This window comes from Pongo abelii, chromosome 13 (assembly GCF_028885655.2).
Source record: "Pongo abelii isolate AG06213 chromosome 13, NHGRI_mPonAbe1-v2.0_pri, whole genome shotgun sequence".
Classification (NCBI taxonomy): domain Eukaryota; kingdom Metazoa; phylum Chordata; class Mammalia; order Primates; family Hominidae; genus Pongo; species Pongo abelii.
In genome coordinates this window covers 42,686,909-42,705,161 of record NC_071998.2, presented here as the reverse complement: position 1 = coordinate 42,705,161, position 18,253 = coordinate 42,686,909, and the positions used below count along the sequence as shown (strand labels likewise).

The following is an 18,253-nucleotide window of genomic DNA, read 5'->3' as shown; positions in this document are numbered from 1 at the left end:
TCTCTCCACTATTATCCTATGACCCTCCCATATCCCCCTCTCCGAGAAACACCCAAGAATGATCAATAAATACTTCATAAATTAAAAAAAAAAAAAAAAAAAAAAAATAACTTCAAATAATAACATGTATGCATCTTAAAGATGCATAAATTGTTTAACAATACTGCATTTCATATTTACACAAGGAAATAAGCCTTAAATATTTTCTAATTCACTTTTCAAGTACTTTAAAAATTACTTACTAATTAATCATGGCCAACTCATTTCATTATTTCTTCCTTGAAACAAAATGGGTTTAAAATGTTAAGAGAAATAGAACACACCTCATTGCTGGCTTTTTCTTCATGGTCGGTATCTTCCTTTGAAACACTAGTTTCCTTTTCTTCAACTTCAACATCAGATGATGCATTTGATTGTTTAGTTGCTGCCTGTGTGCAATCAACTCTATTAATTTCACAAAATAAGTTTTTACCCCAATAATATATACAATTCTTTATTTTTATTTTTATTTTTTTTAAGAGACAGGGTCTCACTCTATCATCCAGGCTGGAGGCAGTGGTGCAATTATGGTTCATTGAAGCCTCAATTCCTGGGCTCAAGGCATCCTCCCTCCTCAGCCTGAGCCCAGGAGGTCAAGGCTGTAGTGAACCATGATTGCACCACTGTATCCCTGGGCAACGCAGTCTCAAAAAATAAAAATAAAAAAAAACTCCAAGACTATATGGTGACAAGGCTTGACAATTTGGAGGATGAAAAAGACCATAAAGGTGCAATCACAGGACAAATGATCCAAGAGAAATTACAAAACGTAGTTGGGCACTGTGGCTCACACCTGTAATCCCAGCACTTTGGGAGGTTGAGGCAGGCAGATCGCTTGAGGTCAGGCATTCAAGACCAGCCTGGCCAATATGGTGAAACCCCATCTCTACCAAAAATACAAAAATTAGCCAGGCATGGTGGCACGCGCCTGTAATCCCAGCTACTCGGGAGGCTGAGGCACGAGTATAGCTTAAACCCAGGAGGCAGAGGTTGCAGCGAGCCAAGATCAAAACTGCACCACTGCACTCCAACCTGGGCGACAGAGCAAGACTCTGTCTCCAAAAAAACAACAACAAAAAAGAAATTACAAGACGTTAAGTTTCAGAAAACAATCAATTCTGTCTCTTTAGACAGATGTCTTCCCATTACACAGTCAAGGCAATAATGATTAGAAACCATGTAGCCATTCAACAAATATTTAGTGATTAGCTATTCTTCTCACACATGTACATGCTGAGCACACAGGACATAAACCTTTGTTCACAGAGGCAACATAATATTCTGTAGCAGGTATAGACAAGTACAGAAACAATTATGATATGGTTCAATGAAACCATTAACAAGTAAGTACTGGGAAGTAATGAAGTCACTTATGATCATTTAATGTGGCCTTGCAGCATCAATGAAAGATTTATATGTTCCAGATAGAACAGTATCTAAAAAGTTCTCCTAGGTAAGAAAAAGCATGGCACATGTGAAGAAATGAAATTTATCAGTTTAAGAGTAAAAAGCTAGGCCAGGCACAGTGACTCATGCCTGTAATCCCAGCACTTTGGGAGGCTGAGGTGGGCGGATCATAAGGTCAGGAGTTCAAGACTGGCCTGGCCAAGATGGTGAAACCCTGTCTCTACTAAAAATACAAAAATTACCCAGGCACGGTGGCAGGCACACGTAATCCCAGCTACTCGGGAGGCTGAGGCAGGAGAATTGCTTGACCTGGGGGGCAGAGGCTTCAGTGAGCCAAGATCGCGCCACTGCACTCCAGCCCGGGCGACAGAGTGAGACTCCGTCTCAAAAAAAAAAAAAAGAGTAAAAAGCTGCAGAATTTCCACTTTGTTGCTACCTCCCTTCTTTAGGTTTACTCGTGCTCTTCCCAGTTTTTGGACCTCAGGTCTCAAACAGAGGACGTTTATTGATGAATGAGAAACTGTCCCAATTATCTTCATAAAGACCTCCTCTCATAGCTCTCTGATCCTATTATAAAGCCATCTGTTTATTTTAAATTGTAAGAGTTCTGGAACATTCATTTGGGAATATACGCAACAATTCAAGAGTGCAATCGACAATATAAAAAATTTTTCTAAGCCTATAATCCCAGCACTTTGGGAAGCCGAGGTGGGCAGATTACAAGGTCAGGAGATCGAGACCATCCTGGCTAACAAGGTGAAACCCCGCCTCTACTAAAAATACAAAACATTAGGCTGGGCACAGTGGCTCAGGCCTGTAATCCCAACACTTTGGGAGGCCGAGGCAGGCGGATCACAAGGTCAGGAGATCGAGACCATCCTGGCTAACACGGTGAAACCCTGTCTCTACTAAAAATACAAAAAATTAGGCGGGCGTGGTGGCGGGTGCCTGTAGTCCCAGCTACTAGGAAGGCTGAGGCAGGAGAATGGTGTGAATCCAGGAGGCGGAGCTTACAGTGAGCCAAGATGGCGCCACTGCGCTCCAGCCTGGGCGACAGAGCGAGACTCCTCTCAAAAAAAATATAAAAATTTTTTTGTAAATCACATCAATACCAACACAAAGGAGAAGTAAGAGAACCAGTGTTTTCTGTAGGATAAAAACAATACAAATTGGATAAAGGCAAACCACTCCATGAAAATTTAGTATCACAAATAAATTAATAAAAGCTCTGGACCCATGGGAAAACCCACAGAAAAGAAGGTATAAGGTGGCTGCTGACACCAATAAATATAATTTGCATAGTGCTATAAGTACATTTGTCACATACTAATTTAACTCATGAGGTTCATATTCTAATACAATTCAATGGATTTAGAAATTAAAGGCTGGGCGCAGTGGCTCACATCTGTAATCCCAGCACTTTGGGAGGCTGAGGCGGGTGGATCACCTGAAGTCAGGAGTTTGAGAGCAGTCTGGCCAACATGACAAAACCCTGTCTCTAGTAAAAATACAACAAGTTAGCCAGGCATGGTGGCGGGCACCTGTAACCCAGCTACTTGGGAGGCTGAGGCAGGACAATCACTTGAACCCAGGAGGCATAAGTTGCAGTGAGCCAAGATTGCACCATTGCACTCCAGCCTGGACAACAAGAGCGAAACTCCACCTCAAAAAAAAAAAAAATTTTTTTTAATTAATTAAAGAGAATAAGAAAACTTAGGCACACACCACGTACGTTGCAAAACCTAAATTTAGAACAGTACATACAGCTTTAAATTCAATGATGTATTAAATCCTCTATCAGGAGTTAAATAACTGAATAGTTCCCAGTTTCTTGAGATCTGTTTAACTACACAAAATAATGATTTCGTCAATTCATTTTGATATAAAATGTCCAAGGTTCAACCTCACAAACAAGAACACAAGCTAGTATGAAATTCCCAAGGCTTTTAGTATTTATTTTCCTACAGCTAGGATAGTGATTATTCCCCAGGATTAAATAAGTAATACCAAATTTTATGTAATATGACTTACCTGTTGACTTGAAAATTTCACTTTTGGATTGTTATCTATCTCCCATAAACCTTCATTAAAACCTTTTCTTTTATTTGGCTTGCCATACTTTTCCTTATTTTCTGAGTAAGGAAATATATCCTTTGGTCCTAAAAAAGCACTAAAAAAGAAGTGGGGAGGATGTGAGTGCAAAGCAAGCTCAAATATATAATTTATTAAATAAGACACCCTATTAGGCAATTATGAAAAATACATAACCTAAACTGCATTAGAAATCTTATATAAGTTAAAGGGCAATTAATAATTCCAAATACTTTTATTAAATTCAGTAACAAGCTACTATTTAAATCCATAATCCTATTAAGTAAAACCACAAACGTTGCACAATGTGAATGTACTTAACACTGCTGAACTATACACTTAAAAATGGTTACATCGCCAGGCGCGGTGCCTTACGCCTATAATCCCACCACTTTGGGAAGCTGAGGCGGGTGGATCACCTGAGGTCAGGAGTTTGAGACCAGCCTGGCCAAGATGGTGAAACCCCATCTCTACTAAAAATACAAAAATTAGCCGGGCGTGGTGGCATGCGACTGTAGTCCCAGCTACTTGGGAGGCTGAGGCAGGAGAATCGCTTGAACCCGGGAGGCGGAGGTTGCAGTGAGCTGAGATCGCGCCACTGCACTCCAGCCTGGGCGACAGAGTAAGACTGTCTCAAAAAAAAAAAAAAAAAAGGTTAATTCAATAAATTTGGGTTTTTTTTAAACTACAAACTTTGACACATTAGCATTAATCAATACATTTAACTGCACCCCAAATACAGTTTCACTTCAAAATAACTTCGGGTATTATACAACTCACAAAACTATCGTGTTTTTAAAATAATCAATGAGTATGTTAAGAATTTTATTTTACTCAATGAGGGAATCAGACATGTTATAACCCATTCATTCATATATGTACAATCAATTCTTGCTATCTGTGGTAGTAATGTTCTATAAAGTCACTGTGAAAACTGAATTAGCAAATACTCAACCACTGCTCCTAGGAGAAATACAGGGTTAGGTTCCTGTAATCACAAGGTTTTCATGAACCAATCAATACATAAATTCATTTTATGTGTGTTTCTGTTTAAAGACACCTTATTTAATACAGACTGCTGACTCATTAACACTGAACTCATAGCCAACAGCGTATGTAACATGCGCTTTCTCTATAAAGCACATTATAACCTTCTCGCACTTACCAACACTAAAGAACACTTCAGCATTATGCTTGGGGGCTAGTTTAAATAGCAAAATGACCAACAAAAGCACAAAAATGCATGGCAATAAACAGACTGCAAAAAAAGATACTTGCTTACAGTATGAGTGCTGGAAAAAGAAGGCAAGCATTCCCTTGTACAACCTCAGCTAAGAATGTGTTCTATCAGGAGACTCAAATGTTTCTGCTACTCAGTGCATGTTTGTGAATGACCTGTACAACAAGTACTACTGATCTGGACTTACAAATAAATTTTGGTGAGTAGGTACATTTGCAAATATGGAATCCACAAATAACAAGGCTCAACTGTTTACATATGTGTGTACATATATACACAGATAGTTCTTAATTTACTAGGAGGTATGTCCCAATAAGTCCACTGTAAATCTAAAATATCTGAAGTCGGAAATCCATTTAAATACCATGAAAAACCCACTCTAAAGTCAAAAAATCTAAGTTGAACTATTGTAGGTGTGTTAGTCCATTCTCACGCTGCTATGAAGAAATACCAGAGACTGGGTGATTTATAAAGAAAAGAAGTTTAATTGACTCACAGTTCCACACGGCTGGGGAGGCCCCAAGAAATTTACAATCATGGCAGAAGGCACCTCTTCACAGGGCCACAGGACAGAATGCATGCAAGCAGGGAAAATGCCAGAAACCATCAGATCTCATGAAACTCACTATCACAAGAACAGCATAGGGGAAACCGCCTCCATCATTCAATTACCTCCACCTGGTTCCACCCTTAACACATGGGGATTATTAGAATTCAAGGTGAGATTTGCAAGGGGACACAGAGCCAAACCATATCATTCTGGCCCACCCCCTCTCTCAAATCTCATGTCCTCACATTTCAAAACACAACCATGCCCTTCCAACAGTCCCCGTCCCCCAAAGTCTTAACTCATTCCAGCATTAACCCAAAAGTCCAAGTCCAAAGTCTCATCTGAGACAACGCAAGTCTCTTCCACCTAGGAGCCTGTAAAATCAAAAGCAAGTTAAGTTACTTCCTAGATACAATGGGGGGACAGGCATTGGCTAAATACACCCATCCCAAATGGGAGAAACTGGCTAAAACAAAGGGGCTACAGGCCCCATGCAAGTCCAAAATCTAATAGGGGCAGTCAAGTTCCAAAACAATCTTCTTTGACTCCATGTCTCACATTCAGATCACGCAAATGCAAGAGGTGGGCTTCTACAGCCTTAAAAAGCTCTGCCCCTATGGTTTTGTATGGTACACACCCCGCCTTAGGCTGGTGTTGAATGTCTGCAGCTTTTCCAGGTGCATGGTGCAAGCTGTCTGTGGATCTACCATTCTGGGGTCTGGAGGATGGTGGCCTTCTTCTCACAGCCAGTGCCCCAGTGGGGACTCAGTGTCGGGGATCCAACCCCACATGTCCCTTCCACACAGTCCTAGCACAGGTTCTCCATGAAGTCTTCGTCCCTGCAGCAGACTTCTACCTGGACATCCAGGCATTTCCACATGTCTTCTGAAATCTAGGCAGAGTTTCCCAAACCTCAATTCTTGTCTTCTGCACATCCGCAGACCCAACACCATGTGGAAGCTGCCAAGACTTGGGGCTTGCACCCTCTGAAACAACAGCTTCAGCTATACCTTGGTCCCTTTTAGCCAAGACTGGAGCAGCTGGGACACAGGGCACCAAGTCCCAAGGCTGCACGCAGCAGGGGAGGCCCTGGACCCAGCCCAGGAAACCATTTTTCCCTCCTAGACCTCTGGTCCTATGATGAGAGGGGCTGCCAGGAAGGTCTCTGGTATGCCTTGGAGGTGTTTTCCCCCATTGTCTTGGTGATTAGCGTTTGGCAGCCAGCTTCAATTTCTCCCTAGAAAATGGGTTTTTCTTTTCTACTGCATCATCGGGCTGCAAATTTTCCTTTTATGCTCTGTCACTTCCTAAATGCCTTGCTGCTTAGAAATTTCTTCTGCCAGATACCCTAAATCATCTCTCTCAAGTTCAGAGTTCCAAAGATCTCTAGGGCAGGGGCAAAAAGCCACCAGTCTCTCTGCTAAAGCAGAGCAAGAGTGATCTTTACTCCAGTTCCCAACACGTTCCTCATCTCCATCTGAGACCACCTCAGCCTGGAGTTCATTGTCCATATCATTATCAGCATTTGAGTCAAAGCCATTCAACAAGTCTCTAGAAGTTCTCAACTTTCCCACATTTTCCTGTCTTCTTGTGAGCCCTCCCAACTGTTCCAACCTCTTCCTGTTACCCAGTTCCAAAGTCACTTCCACATTTTCAGGTATCTTTACAGCATCACCCCACTTTCTGGTACCAATTTACCATATTAGTCAGTTCTCGCGCTGCTATGAGGAAATACCCAAGACTGGATAGTTTATAAAGAAAAGAGGTTTAATTGATTCAAAGTTCCGCATGGCTGGGGAGGCCTCAGGAAACTTACAATCATGGCAGAAGGTAACTCTTCACAGAGACGCAGGAGAGGGAATGAGTGCAAGCAGGGGAAATGCCAGACACTTATGAAACCATCAGATCTCATGAGACTCACTATCACCAGAACAGCATTTGGGAAAATGCCCCAATCATTCAATTACCTCTACCTGGTCCTGCCCTTGACATGTGGGGATTATTACAATTCAAGGTGCAATTTGGGTGGGGACACAGAGCCAAACCGTATCAGTAGGTCAGGGACCATCTGTACATATATATTTAGATACATTATCCAGGACGGACCCTGTACATCTCCTCCCCACATCAGTGAGTCACATAAGTCTGTCAGTTCTATAAAGCTAGACATAAGTATGTTGATAATTTTACTATGACAGCTGATATACATATACTTCCCAAAGCAACAGGAAAATGGAACTGATACTTATTTCCTCTAAAATGTACTAAATTTTAAATTACTATCATTAGATATATATCACAAATTCCTGATCTGCTAAAATTCTTTAAGAATTAGGGAACTAATGAGTACAGTTAACATTCTAGTTAGAATTTTCAAAAGGCTCTAAAATAAAAATTTCAATTAAAAGACTTAAGAGTTCTATTTAAATATGGCTGGGTGTGGTGGCTCATTCCTATAATCCCTGCACTTGGGAGGCCTAGCTGGGCAGATCACCTGAGGTCAGGGGTTTGAAACCAGCCTGGCCAATGTGGCGAAACGCCGTCTCTACTAAAAATACAAAATTAGCCGGGCGTGGTGGCGCACACCTGTAATCCCAGCTACTTGGGAGGCTGAGGCAGGAGAATCACTTGAACCCGGGAGGCGGAGGTTGTGGTGAGCCAAGATCACACCATTGCACTCCAGCCTGGGCAACAAGAGCGAAACTGCATCTCAAAATAAAATAAAATAAAATATATATATATATATATATATACACACATACACACACACACACATACATATATATATATATAAAATCAGGGTATATAAAAGTCAGCTTTATTATTTAAATTCTGTAACATTCATTGTATCCATGTATTTTAACTGCACATCCCATTTTCAAAGTAATATTATTATGCTAGGATTAAGGCAAACCAATAATTTACCAAATTTACTTTGGAGTTAAACTGAAATCATCTCATTCCATCAAAAACTGAAGATTTTACTAGACATCATTAATTCCTGTCCATAATCTCAAATTAGAAAAATTAACACATTTAGCTATTAACAGTACAACATTCCTCTTATGTAACAGGTTTCAAATTCCAAGTAAATGACTTGAGTTAAACCTCCATGAAAACGTATTTCTGGTCAGAACAAACCCAATTCAACACAAATTCTCCCTCCTGAAAAACCAGAAAAACAACAGTAAAGAGATTATTTTAAAAGTATAAACTCTTAAAGCCAAACAAGACAAAAATAAAATTTGGAAGCTAAAAAGACGACTAAAGAAGTTGAATCTTAAGCACCCTCATTTACAAGTTAAAATCCCCAAAGGGCTCAAAATTGGGGTCACCAGGAACTTCAGGAGTAGGAAAAGACCTCAAAAATAATTACAGGAAAATGTTTTAAAACCTCAAATGTGTATTTTTTTTTAAAGGTATGGCTCCAAGTCTAAAAGCCACTGAAGACTGATCTACCAAAAAGTTAGTGTATAAAAGCTAGAGTTAAATTTTTTTACATGAATCATTTTTCTTAACCTCAAAAAAAGCAGTTCTTAAAAATGACCATGCAAGGCAATCTTAATAATCAATGGGAGAAGTTACGATTGTTCTGTGACCTTTAAAAATTGTCAGAACATTAAGCAGTCTATTACTGACAGTTATGTAAATGCATAAGGAAATAAAATAGTAAAACCAATACCAACTTAGTATGCTGTAACTTAAAACATTAGGAACATTGAGATTAAAGTGTATCATTTCTTTGTACAAAAAATAAATCTATCAAGAATAGTTTGAACAGTGCTTGCCTTCTAGTGATATTTATTACGATATGGAATGAGTCTATCTACCATGCCTTGGCAAACTGTCATACTCCTTTTTAAGTTTGGATCACATTCCAATATTTTATCCTTCATGCTTTCAATGATGTGAAATATCCTCAATGTTTTTTGTTGGTATCACTTCTATTAATAAGATATCTTCATATTTTCCATTACAACTACCTTTTTCATTTATGTTGATAAGCTTGCCTTCACTAAGTTTCTCTGGCTGGACAATTAGTGTCTCTCCAACTGCAAACCATCTATATTCACAAGGTAAGCTATTTATTCTATTATTCCATTTATATTAAATTCAAATTTCCCATCTAGCATTATGATTTTTGCTGCACTATCATCTTTGTTGACCAATTTCCTCGTTTATTTTGGTAAACTGTCACATGGGGGACATCATTAGGAGACAGAGGCCAACTATACATCCCACTATGCATGATTTTGAGAAACCAATGCATGGTGACCAATCACCAAGAAGCTTTGAAAGTGACATTATATGCACCTGTAATTTACATCTTAACTTGTGGGTTGAAAAGACTAGCAGCAAATTTTGTAGTTTATGCAATTAGTTAATATGGCAGGGTAGGTGAAATTTTAACCATGTTGTTAGTGGACTGTTACTTAGCTAAGTCATGGCAATTGAAATTTGTGCCTACAGAAACTATGTAAAGCTAAGGACTGCCTATATATACCCTTCTCTCTTCAAGCTTTGAGTTTAAATTCCACTTTTAACAGGCAGCAGTATTGCCATTCCTGCTTTCTTTGTGACATTGTATCATTACTTCGTCTTGTTTGAGCTTTGTCTCACAAAATAAGACATAGCAAAGTGGTTTATTAAAACAGAAAGTCTTAACAGAACTATATTCATTCATAAAATTAATGTTTACATTTAGTTTTATTCACACCACCTCATTTTACATGTACCTTTTCATTACAATTGGTTTTTATTCTTAACTTTGCTAAGTAGGTTTTTTAAAAGATTCACCCCTTGCTCCTACTCCCAGATTCAGATTTACAAGTTGTACCTTTCATTAACCATAATGGTTCAACTGATGTCATACATAAATTCACATATCTTAATATACTAGAAATTAAATAACTATGTACTTCCAACTGAAAAGACTTTTACAAATGTAAATTCATGTTAAGTACAGAAGATTTTTAAATTCGCACACATTTTTTTTTAGTTCACATAATTCAACATCATTAAGTTATCCAGGAAATGTAAATCAAAAATCACAAGATACTACCCTCACTCCCACTCAGACGTCCAAAAAATAACAAATAATAACAAGTGTTGGCAAGGATGTGGAGAAACTGCAACCTTCATACAATTGCTGGTGGGAATGTTAAACGGTGCAGCTGATTTGGAAAGTCTGAGAGTTTTCTCAAAACATTAAACATGAAGTTACATCTGACCCAGGAATTTTCTCCTAGAGAAATGAAAACTTATGTTCACAAAAAAACTTGGACACAAATGTTCACAGCATTATTCATGAAAGCCAAAAGTAAAAATAACTCAAATGTCTATCAAGTGATGAATAAATACAATATGGTAAATCAATATAATGGAATATTTGATAATAAAAAGTAATAATGTACTATCACATCCAGGCTAGAGCACAGATGAACCTTGAAAAACATCATCCTAAGTGAGAAAAGCCAGCCACTGAGGACCACACATTCTATGATTCCATTTTTTTTTTTTTTTTTTTTTGAGACAGAGTCTAGCTCGGTCACTCAGGCTGGAGTGCAATGACGCTATCTTGGCTCACTGCAACAACCTCTGCTTCCCAAGTTCAAGCAATTCTCCTGCCTTAGCCTCCCAAGTAGCTGGAATTACAGGCATGTGCAACCACGCCTGGCTACTTTTTACATTTTTAGTAGAGATGGGGTTTCACCATGTTGTCCAGGCTGGTCTCGAACTCCTGACCTCGTGATCCACCCGCCTCAGCCTCCCAAAGTGCTGGGATTACAGGCGTGAGCCACCGCGCCTGGCTGATTCCATTTATATGAAGTGCCCAGAATAGGAAGAAAGTAGGTTAGTTGCCACCTAGGCCAAGGTGGGAAAGAAGATTGGGTAGAAATGGAAAGTAAATGCTAATGAATACATGGTTTCTTTTTGGAGAAATGAATTATATTTTAATAAAGCTATTAAAATTCTTTGACAATAACATATCCTATCAAAGAAAACTAATCCATAATTTCACCAACTAAATCTACTCTTTTCAGCCCACTTATTTGTATATATACAACTATGGAATTTCAATGTATATGATACAAACTTACTCAAAAGTAGACCTCTTCAAATTAAAATGAGTATCTTTTTATGTCAACAATTACTTAACACCTACACAGTATTTCACTGAATAGCTAAACCTATTGTTGGGCCATTTTCCATATCAAATTTTATATTATAAAATCACACTGCTGTAATAAACATATTGCTCAATCTCTGCACCTATCTTCACAATAAATTCTAAGAATAAGTAGGTCAAGCTGGGAATGGTGGCTCACATTTGTAACCCCAGCCCCAGCACTTTGGGAGGCCAAGGCGGGCGTATCACCTGAGGTCAGGAGTTCGAGACCAGCCTGGCCAACACGGCAAAACCTCATCTCTACTAAAAATACAAAAATTAGCCAGCCGTGGTGGCGTGCACCTGTAATCCCAGCCACTAGGAAGGCTGAAATAGAGAATCGCCTGAATTTGGGAGGCGGAGATTGCAGTGAGCCAAGATCGTGCCACTGCATTCCAGCCTGGGTGACAGAGTGAGGCTCCGTTTCAAAACAAAAAAAAAACAAAGAGTAAGATATGCTCAAGACTGATGAATTCTTAATGAGACTCAAAAATGACAGTAGATGGAAAAAAAAAAAAATCTTCCTTGGGCACGCAGTCTTACAGGTTTACAGGTTTGGTGAACAGGGACCAGATTAGTTTTTCGACGGACATCACTATACTACTTCCCAAGGGTACAACCTTACGCAGCTGTGGTTTTGATTCATTCTTCAAGGCATTCCACTTTAAAATTACACATATAAAAAATCCTTAATATGCTAAGTAAATGCAGGATATAATTATACATAATATCAAATACCAAAAAATTGTAAAAGTCAGTCTGAAATACATCAAAATGTTAACAGTAGGTCTGATTCATTCTTCAAGGCATTCCACTTTAAAACAACATACCAAATGCTTAATACACACACACATGCACACAAAAGCAGGGCATAACTATATACGACAGAAGCTCCTTTAAAAATTGCATAGACAAGTTTGAAAAAAATACATCAAAATATTACCAGGTTTAGGGGTTATTTCTAAAAAATAGGAGTAAAAAGGATTTGTTTCCTTTTATATTGTTTTTAAAAATTTTAACAAGAAAAGATACACATTCAAGGTAACTTACCCACCAAATTCCAGAACTGAAAGGAAACTGAGGGATCACCAAAAACCTCATTTTAAAGATTAGAAAATTGAAATTCAAAAAGACTGACTCAGGCAAGGTCACCTACCTATTAAAACAGCAGAGTCTCAACTTGCAGTGTTCCTTAAAGAGGTTTTGGACTTTCCTTTAACCACTGTAATACAGTCTTTGAAACATCTCCTAATAAAATATTCATTCTATTTCTCTATATGTACGAACTCAGACCTCAAATACCAATGTCAAAGCTTATAAGAGTCAAGACTGATGTAAAACATTCTAAGAAAACAGGAAATCATTAACTGACTTCAATACTAGTTTTATAATACTGAGGCAGCTCAAATCCTACAATGTGTTTCTTACATGGCACACACTTTGAAGCCCTAAGTGCGTACATGTGCATTCCAATTTTCCTAATGGTATATAAACAAAGACAAGCAGTTATCTCTCTTAATTCACTTTTTGTGAATAATATGAATACCCACAAGAACACACACAAAAATTCAGTTGTTACACAACTAGAACTCTTAAAAGAAACAAGTCACAGGCCAGGCACGGTGGCTCATGTCTGTAATCCCAGCACTTTGGGAGGCTGAGGTGGGAGGATCATTTGAACCCAGGAGTTCAAGACCAGCCTGGCCAACATGGTGAAACCCCGTTTCTACTGAAAATACAAAAATTAGCTGGGCTTGGGGGCGCGTCCCTGTAATCCCAGCTACTCAGGAGGCTGAGGCAGGAGAATCGCTTGAACCCGGGAGGCAGAGGTTGCAGTGAGCCAAGATCACGCCACTGCACTCCAGCCTGGACGACAGAGCGAGAGACCCTGTCTCAAAAAAAAAAAGTCACATACACAAAACAGGAAATCAGAGCCAAATATATGAAGCTCAAAACTCATTTAAGTGTTGCCAAGTAATATTGCTAAACAGAAAAATTTCATTTTTAACAACATATTCATTCTAACTTGCTTCGTCAATTCTACATTACTAAATCACAAAATATGAAAGTTTATTATAAATATTTTATATTTTATAATAGCATGTATTAGTCTATAATAGAAAAATGATTCAACAGACAATTGAATATGCACGCACTATTTGTCATGAACCTGCTGGTAAAAAGAGATCAATAGGGCTGGGCGTGGTGGCTCACGCCTGTAATTCCAGCACTGCGGAGGCCGAGGAGGGCGGATCATGACGTCAGGAGATCAAGACCATCCTGACTAACACGGTGAAACCTGGTCTCTACTAAAAACACAAAAAATTAGCTGGGTGTGGTGGCGGGCGCCTGTAGTCCCAGCTACTTGGGAGGCTGAGGCAGGAGAACGGCGTGAACCCAGGAGGCGGACCTTGCTTTGAGCAGAGATGGCGCCACTGCCACTGCACTCCAGCCTGGGCGACAGAGCAAGACTCTGTCTCCAAAAAAAATAAAAATAAAGAGATGAATAAACAGTTCATCTCGTTTGGTGTAAAATTTAAGAGAAATCATACAAGTCCCACACCAATACATGCAGCTATGAAACTTGTACAGAAGAACTAGTGTAGAAGAAAAAAATCCTATCCTAAGATTCATTACTTTATTTTCTTCTTGTGACCACTATCAGTACCTCTGCACTGACCTTCACTCCTAAAACTATAAATTAGACGGGTTTTAAAACAGCCTGTGATTTATATTTAAAGTTCCTAAAACTGAGCACCCAACTTCTTTGCATTAAGACAATTAAGAGCAGTAAGGAGGAAAAAACAGCAAAATATCTTTATTTAAATTTTCTAGATTTCTAAGATACAGAGCTAGGTAGGAATATTCCCTGAATTAGCAAAGGTAATTAGTCACCAAAACTCAAACTGAGCTGCATTTCAATTTAATAAATACTACTAGTAGAAGTCTTGGAAAAATGGGTAAATCCCCACAAGTCTTGTTCCCAAAATGAAATAAAAGTTTGCCAAAGCTGAACATTTTAAATAAATAATAGCTGCTATTTAGTGTTTAATACATGCCAAGCATTGTTCTAAGCATTATTCATGTCATGTCTTATCTGCATCCCAAGATTCTGAGGCAAGATACTATTACCCCCACTTTACAAAAGAGAAAGAAAAAAACACAAATATAAGTAACCTGCCCAAGGTTATATAGCAGGTAAATGGCAGTCAGGATTCAAAAACAAACCTCTGATCTAGTTGCTCTACATAAACTTGGCTAATGGAAAGCAAATGCATAATCAACAAATGACTTTATCTAGTGCACAAAGCTTTCCAATCACCAAATATTTATTTAACAGCTACTAAGTGCCAGGCACTTAAGTTAATGATGACAAGATAGACAAGGTCCCTGCTGATCCAGCTCTTCGAGTGTGGGTGAAAAAAAGAGAAAAGGAAAAAAAAAAAAAATTCAGTCACTGTTGCAATGGGGAAAATAAACACAAGGAGGAGGATGTGAGCTAAGATCTAAATGACTTCAAATATCCGAAGGCATAACCTTCCCTGCAAAGGGAAAACAAAAGACCTGAGACAAGATGAGGCTTATTTGTACAACAGAAAAAAGCGGTGAAAAATGTAATGAGGCTGGAGAGGTAAGCATGGGCTAGTTGGTATAGGGTTTTATAACTAGCATTTGTAGGTAGTTTTTGGTTTTGATTCACTGCTGATGTTAAAATAGGGAGTCACTGAAGGTTTTCAGTGAAATGACATGATCTGATTGGGATATAAAGATCTCTTTGACTAGACAGTTGTACCTCTGTATCCGTAAGACTGTAAATTATCCTTCCTCGACCCCTGCAGATACCAAAATTCACAGATGTTTAAGTCCCTTATATAAAACAGCATATATATATATAAAACGCACACCGTTCCATATACTTTAAATCAGGGGTCCCCAGCCCCCAGGCCAAGGACCAGTACCCATCCGTGGCCTGTTAGGAACCAGGCTACACAGCAGGAGGCAGTCATTACCACCTGAGCTCTGCCTCCTGTCAGATCAGTGGCAGCATTAGATCCTCACAGAAGCACAAACCCTATTGTGAACTGCACATGCAAGGGATCTAGTCTGAGGGCTCCTTATAAGAATCTAAGTAATGCCTGCTGATCTGAGGTGGAACAGTTTTCATCCCAAAACCATCCCCCCAAGCCCCCGTGGAAAAAACTGTCTTCCACCGCTGCTTTAAATCATCTCTAGATCACTTATAATACCTAATACAATGTAAATGCTATATAGTTGTTACATTGCATTAAGGTAATAATGACAAGGAAAAAAAATCTATACATATTCAGTACAGACATAACCATCTTTTTCCCCCAAATATTTTCAATCTGTGACAGGTTGACTCCATGGATACAGAACCCACAGATACAGCAGGCCAACTGTATTTGAAGAGTGGAAACTGAAACCAACATAGAGTAAGGGCACTATTTTTAATTTTTTTACCCCCCAAGACAGGGTCTTACTATGTTACAAGCCAGATTTGAACTCCTGGGCTCAAGGGATCCTCCTGCCTCAGCCTCCTGAGTAGCTGGGACTACAGACATGTCCCAGTGTGCCCAGCTTAGGACATTATTTACAGGAGTAATTACGCATGGACTTGAATTATACAAAGATGACCAAGAGCGGACAAATCCGAATGCATTTGAAAGGCAAAGAACAAGATTTGCTGACTGACTAGATGTAGAAAGGAAGGGGAAAGACTATAATATGTAATCAAGGATAATACCAAGACTTGGCTTCAGCAAGAATTAAGTCCATGTCATTCCCACTTACTAAAAATCTGTCTGAATATGTTAGGTTTAAAATATCTAGTACGTGGTCACAATTAGGGCTCACTGTCTAATATTCAAAACTTGATTGCTGAACATTTACTATAAATGTCCTAAGTAAAATCAGATGTTTGTAGGCCAGGAAAAGAATGCAGTTACAAAAGAATTCTGCTCTAAATCAACAATTAAAAAATCTTAATCTATAAACCAGTTATGAATTAGTACAATTTCCAAATACCCCTTTCTTCTTGTATGTTCTTCCTATCCCAACTCCCTAACCCCTGGTTAGCAGACTAAACTATTTATGCAAAATCCAAACTAAAAAGTTCAAACAGGCCAGGCACAGTGGCTCATACCTGTAATCCCAGCACTTTGGGAGGCCAAGGCAGGTAGATCACTTGAGGTCAGGAGTCTGAGACCAGCCTGGCCAACATGGTGAAACCCCGTCTCTAATAAAAACACAAAAATTAGCTGGGTGTGGTGGCAGGTGCCTGTAATCCCAACTAGTTGGGAGGCTGAGGCAGAGGAATCGCTTGTATCTGGGAGGTGGAGGTTGCAATGAGCCAAGATTGTGCCACTGCACTCCAGCCTGGGCAACAGAGGAGACTCCATCACAAAAAAAACAAAAAAAAAAAAACAACAACAAAAAAAATCAAGTAGCCTGTAATCTCAGCACTTTGGGAGGCTAAGGCAAGAGGATCACTTGAAACCAGGCATTGGAGACCCACCTGGGCCATGTAGCAAGACCCCATCTCTAAAAAATAACAATAATAATAAATACAAAAATTAGCCAGCTACTGTAGTATCAGCTACTTGGGAAGCCAAGATGGGAGGATCACTTGGGCCCAGGAGTTCAAGGATGCAGTCAACTATGATTGCCACTGTGCTCCATCCTGGGCCATGGAATGAGACTCTGTCTCCAAAAAAAACTTCAAATAACTACTCTCCCAAATTTTGAGGGGAAAAAAGATCATCAGAGACCTAGTTTCCAAAAATTAGTATTTTTTTGTTTGTTTTTTAGAGACAGAGTCTCACTCTGTCGCCCAGGCTGGAGTGCAATGGCACAATCTCAGCTCACCATACCCTCTGCCTCCTGGGTTCAAGCAATTCTCCTGCCTCAGCCTCCCAAGTAGCTGGGACTACAGGTGCACACTACCATGCCCGGCTAATTTTTGTATTTTCAGTAGAGATGGGGTTTCACTATATTGGCCAAGGTGGTCTTGAACTCCTGACCTCGTGATCCGCCCACCTCAGCCTCCCAAAGTGCTGGGATTACAGGCGTAAACCACCACGCCCAGCCCCAAAATTAATCTTAAGTACAAAAGAAGTCACCACCAGACCAACATACATATGGGGCAGCACTGCTTTTCCAAACATAAATGGTATACTCATAAGAACACTAAGGCAAAAACCAAGTGCATTTTGAAATGAAAATTCAGTATCATTAGCTTAACTTTAAAAGTTAAATTCATTTGAATTCCTTGAATATATCCTAAATTCTTGAATATTAGTAATTCATTGTCTTCATTAACTACCTAATTACCTACTAACCAAACAACAGTTTAGTTACTTAGTTTAATTTGTTTTGGTTTAAAGTGTACGTATATTTATAATATGAAAATCCTTTTAAATGCAGGAGAAGGGATAATCATTCCTCTTCTAAATTTAAACTAGTAATGTAAGAATGGACTGCATGTTCTATAAGACTATAAGGATATATAGAAGTACAAAACCTGTTCCATTCCAGCACTTTAGGAGGCCGAGGTGCGCGGATCACAAGGTCAGGAGATCGAGACCATCCTGGCTAACATGGTGAAACCCTGTCTCTACTAAAAATACAAAAAATTAGCCGAGCGTGGTGGCGGGCACCTGTAGTCCCAGCTACTCGGGAGGCTGAGGCAGGAGAATGGCGTGAACCCGGGAGGCGGAGCATGCAGTGAGCCGAGACC

General features: G+C 39.3%; 1 protein-coding gene across 13 annotated transcripts in view; it reads right to left on the bottom strand.

The window, feature by feature from the left end:
- The window catches only part of PSIP1 (PC4 and SRSF1 interacting protein 1), a 51,039-nt gene that overhangs the window by 26,265 nt on the left and 6,521 nt on the right, over positions 1–18,253 (bottom strand). For all 13 annotated transcript variants that reach the window (XM_002819785.6, XM_009244438.3, XM_063714211.1 and 10 more), the window contains exons 4-5: positions 3,478–3,616; positions 324–428 (exon numbers count right to left, since the gene is read on the bottom strand). In XM_002819785.6, coding sequence (XP_002819831.2) covers positions 324–428; positions 3,478–3,616 — 244 coding nt within the window. The remainder of the gene's footprint in view (positions 1–323; positions 429–3,477; positions 3,617–18,253) is intronic.